Source organism: Priapulus caudatus, unplaced genomic scaffold, assembly GCF_000485595.1.
Source record: "Priapulus caudatus unplaced genomic scaffold, Priapulus_caudatus-5.0.1 Scaffold88, whole genome shotgun sequence".
NCBI classification, from domain to species: domain Eukaryota; kingdom Metazoa; phylum Priapulida; class Priapulimorpha; order Priapulimorphida; family Priapulidae; genus Priapulus; species Priapulus caudatus.
Genome location: NW_014577149.1, coordinates 30,838 through 35,972, shown reverse-complemented (window position 1 = coordinate 35,972; position 5,135 = coordinate 30,838). Strand labels below are relative to the sequence as shown.

Genomic DNA, 5,135 nt, shown 5'->3' with positions numbered 1-5,135 from the left:
TCTATTCTCTTGAGGTCACTTCCTTCATTCTCCCTTGTTATGATATGGTCTTGGCCTTCCACCACAGTGGTTGATCAAAGGTGATGACAGGCACAGTTCAATGTCGTTTATTCTCCTCAGCAACGAAGTGAAGAGTGGAAAAGATGCAACTCAAATCAGATGGGTCCATATCTATCATTGGAAGGAAATGGATAGAAGCCTTTCCAGTATAAACCCCATCTGTCTGCATCATACCCGACCAAACCGGCCGATTTGATCTCAATGGCCAATATATTTCCCGCAGTGTGTCTAGTTTCTGGCGTTCATCAATTGCACTGATGATTGGTAATTTTCTATACAGTAACTGAACATCTGTAATAGCATATTCTCTGTAGTACTTGACCACAAATTTTGCATCAGGTAAACCACTCTCTGGCAAATTTATTCTTGGTACAGTATGTTTTTGTTCGAGTCCTGGGGTTGAAGCAAGAATTATGCTCATTCCTTGGAAGGTACCTCGGCCGTTCAAAGTACGTATGTTGTGATCAACATTGTCAGCAATATAATGAGTGAAGTGTCCAGCAGTCGGTATAGCCGTTTCATTGAAATTCGCATGTAATGACGTCATATCTAGGTTATGACGTCATGGTTACGAATTTGAATGGCGGCCATTTTAAAATTCAAGATGGCGGCCACCGACCGATAATGGTTTCGATTGTAATGGGTTTCCTGACCCCGATAATGTTGGTTTAGATACAAAAATCTTGTTTCTATGTTGAATATTAGCTGAAAAATGTAAGATACTGGATTTTGATGGTGGCCATTTTTAAATTCAAGATGGCGCCTAGATACCATGCCGATCGAGATGGGTACCCGAGCTCATATGAATGTACATATCTTAAACTACCGTTATGCCAATTTTCATGCTTTTGTCAAAAGTGCACAATTAATTCATCTGATTTTTGGCTCTTAGCTCCTGTACTATCTAGGACGAACTAGCCTCAAACTTGAAACTGGCGGCCATTTTAGATTTATGCTAATTAGCCAGTTTCCCGTGGTCCGATTTTGGCCGATTTTGCATATGAAGTTTAGGAGGGTCTAATCAACAACTTCCAACAATAAAACCTACTGTTGCAATTTGTTCCGGGTATTTCATATATGTGACCCGCTCCAGCAAAACCAGGATTAAGTAGGAAATTCTACAAATTGAGTTATGTGCATATCTGAATAGATCATTTAATTACCTTTAAAATGATATTTAGTGCATGACGTGATAAATCGCTGCAATCTCATTGGATAACGCAGCAGGCACTATGAAGCGATAGTGCCCGCCAGAGCGGGCACTATCGCTTGCGCGACGCATTGTTATTATAACGCATTGTGTTTACGTCACGAATCTCCTGCGTCTGGGCGCCACACAAGAGTAATTTCGAACGGCGGTTGTGTTTGTGTCGAACGTTTTGTTACATCGAATGCACCGGCAAATTAGGGAGCATAAAGAAGGTATATACGCATGAAAAGTAGATTGCATAGTCATGTGATGCACTAAAAACATTAATGCCTGCTGTTGGGGGCACTATGCTCTCATAGTGTTGCTTTGGGAAGGAATAGTGTTGCTTTGGGAAGGAATAGTGCCCTCGCTACCGCTCGGGCACTATTCCTTCCCTCAGCAACACTATGAGAGCATAGTGCCCCCAACAGCAGGCATTAATATATAAATAAAATTTGGCTATATCTAAAGAATTGACCGATCTACAGCAATTTGGAGATCGGAAACCGACTTATTCCGGAATATGCAGATTTTGAGATAAAGCGTTCCGGGTAAGGGGCCCAGTCGGGGATAAGCGGTCAGGGGCCTTCAGGCACACTTTTTTCTTTTCTTTTTTTAATTAAAAATAACCATAATAATCTAGAGATATCTGAACTTATATTTCCGGATTAAATATGCACTTAGGAACTTATTTTTGTAAAAATTTCATTTTTGTTCAGGTAGGCCATTTTCAGCATTGACATGTGTTCGTGCTCAAAACAATGACTTGCGACTTAGTCCGTATTATGCTGGAGCGGGTCACATATTGACTGGACTAATGTAAGATAGTGGATGTAGAAGGAAGATGGTGGTTTCCCATTTTCACGCTAAAGTTGTTGTTCTGTTTCTTTGTTAGAAATAATCATGAACTTAGTTTTCTGATAGTTGACTGATAGGATATTTGCTGACATCCACGTGTCAATTTTTTTAATTTCGGTATTTACTAAGTGTTGAAGATCACCGATGTTTTTATTTGTCATAAATAGGTTAGTATCATCAGCAAAAAGTCTGGTGTTACAATTGGTAGCATTGGGGAGATCGTTAACATAAATAAGAAAGAGTAGTGGACCTAGGGTAGATCCTTGAGGGACACCACAGGTCGTCTCAGCCAAGTTTAATTTGTATGAATTTATAGATGTATAGTGATAACGATTAGTTAAGTATGATCGAAAAAAATCTAAAGCCAGACCTCTGATACCATAATGTTCCAGTTTTGTGAGTAATATATTGTGGTTAACTGTATCGAAAGCTTTGGAAAAGTCCAGAAAAATGCAGCAAGTATGCAGTCGAGAGTCTAATGCATTAACCAAGTTATCAAAGATTTCAGCTGTAGCTAGTGCAGTAGAGTAGTTTTCCGAAACCCAAATTGATACTTACTAAGAACATTATTTTGATTTAAAAATGTAGTGAGGCGAACTAATAGACGTTATAACCAGACAATGAAGAGAAGAAAGCGTCGTTTCTATAAAACTTTTTTCAACGTCTTGGTGAGCACCAGTACAGTGTGAAAATACTTACACCCTGCATAGAATAAATATATCAACAAACGTAATTTACACGAAACTCATACCTATGACGGTATCAAAAATTCTATGTTGAAGATAATATTTCATATCACATTTCTCAGCTGCTTCCGTATTAAAAGAGTGGCGAGTATTTAAATAACAAATACATAATAGACTGTTGTGCAAACGTTCGGTATCGAAATACGTGATACCGAACGTTTGCATCAGCAGGAGCTGCGCCAAATATCAGCATTTCCATACGTATGACTAGTTTCGTTTGACGCACATGAAATTGACTATTACGATTATCCACTTCCTGAAAGTGCGATATGCTCTGCCCTTTTTTTAAATAATAAAAGTTTGGTAGCGAGAAGAATGACGCGAGTTTTCGAGTTTCAGCCCCGTTTTGCCAAGCAGTATACGGCACGCTACACCAAGGTCTCTGACGTCGGAGCCGCTGCGGCAGAAGCGACGAGAAGCAGCTGCAGCGCTTGCCGTCAGGACGTCTTTATCTCTCGCGTCTCGTTGTTGTTGCCGCACTTCGGCGGTATCGCTACGCGGGCGCTCCCGTTCGTCGGTTTCCATAGCAACATTTGAGCGTTGTTGGCGCTGGGCGCCCGCAGCGCGCACGGCGGCACGTGCACGTTAGCGCATAGCACCGTCGGCTGCTCCTGCTCGGGATCGGAGACGAGCGTCGACCGCTGGCCGAGCAGCTTCTTCGGATCGACTTTGATCTCGAGCCGCATCCGCCACTGGATCGTCTTCAGCACGATGATCTGCCCGGTGACGTTGCTCATGGCGACCAGCCACGTGTTGAAGCTCTGGTCGCGCTGTATGCGCGTCAGCTTCGGCACGTGACGGTTGCTGAGCGGCACGTCCCACGTGACGCACGGGTAGAAATTGTCGTTCATCGCCACGTGGCCGACGGTCCATTTGCTTCGCGGGCCCTGCACAGTGAAGATCTCCGTCGTCGCTCCGTACCACGGGTAGTGCCTGCCGTCAGAGTCACTGATGGCCGTGTATAGGTTATCCTTCAGCTGCGGTATCTCCCAACTAGAGCTGCAAACATGTTATAGGAAGGTTAGCTACATGCTGAACAACCCTGTCATATTATTGGCGTATAAATAACTGAGTGAACAGTGGGCATGGATATAGCCATACTAGCTGAAAATATACACAACTTGCGGGTCTGTGTTTTCGCTCGGGTCAGCTAAAACTGCGAACAGGTTATAGGAAGAATTATGATGAACTCCAAATCACCCTCTGTCATATTCGTCCCGTATAAATAATTCGTGAGCGGCGGGCATGGGTAGCTATACTGGTTAAAATACACACGACGTGCGGTCTGTTTTCGGTGTCTCCCAGCTAGAACTGCAAACAGGTTATAGGCAGCTGAGATTCATGCCAAATCACCCTCTGTCATATTCGTCCCGTATAAATAATTAAGTGAACGGCGGGCATGGTTTGCTATACTGGCTATAAATACGCGACGTGCGGTCGGTGATTTCGACACAGACTCCGTGTTTATTTTCGGTCGTGTATTCAACAAGCTTTCCCGGTCGGTGGTTTTTTTGCCATGCCGAGTGCCGGTGGTTTTTGTTTACTCGCAAAAACATTTTCACGTGTATCCGCCTTGGCCGATATATAGAGCCGTGTTCGTTTCGCTCCGTGCGGTTGCGGGCTGTAAATTAATATACTCTGTGGTCTTCCACCGCTTGCGGATTAAATGGCCTTGTTTTGAGCCACACTTTTTTTAAATGGCAAAATAGAAAGAAATTGTTCGTTCTTTGTTCTAGGAATTGGGCGTCTCAGGGTTGATTCAATGCTTACGTTCCATATTCTCCGTATGTGTTGGCAAATGTCATCTTTGTACAGGCCTGAACCCAGCCTACGGTCCATACTTCGTCCGCCGGTATTGGCGGAAAACGAACCGTCGCCGAAGCCCTAAAATAGAGCGAAATGTAATGAGCGTTATGCTTTTAGTATAAACATTTAATTGAAGATAAATAAGGAAGAGTTTTCCCCTAGCTTCTTCCCCGCGCGCGCTCACCTGGAATCAAATCTCGCTCATATTTACCTCCGCCAATGGGGTTGGCAGGAGGTGATATTTTCACCGGCGTTTGTTGGTTTGTGGGTTTGTGCGTGTGTTTCTTTGTGTACAGCCTAACTAAAAAAGTTATAGACAGATTGTCATAAAATTTTCAGGATAGGTCAGAAATGGACTAACTTAGAATTTATTCGATTTTGGTCGTGATCCGGATCCAATTAATTAATAAATAAAATTTTCAGGATAGGTCAGAAATGGGGTAACTTAGAATTGATTACATTTTGGTGGTGATCCG

General features: G+C 43.0%; 1 protein-coding gene across 3 annotated transcripts in view; it reads right to left on the bottom strand.

Moving 5' to 3' along the window:
- Window positions 1-2,744: 2,744 nt before the first annotated feature.
- LOC106804805 (protein FAM78B-like) overlaps window positions 2,745-5,135 on the bottom strand; it is a 6,532-nt gene continuing 4,141 nt past the window's right edge. For 2 of the 3 annotated variants that reach the window (XM_014806154.1, XM_014806153.1), the window contains 2 exons: window positions 4,624-4,737; window positions 2,745-3,852 (listed from right to left, as the gene is read on the bottom strand). In XM_014806154.1, coding sequence (XP_014661640.1) covers window positions 3,291-3,852; window positions 4,624-4,737 — 676 coding nt within the window. In that variant the 3' untranslated portion in view covers window positions 2,745-3,290. The remainder of the gene's footprint in view (window positions 3,853-4,623; window positions 4,738-5,135) is intronic. The other variant, XM_014806155.1, reaches the window with a different exon arrangement.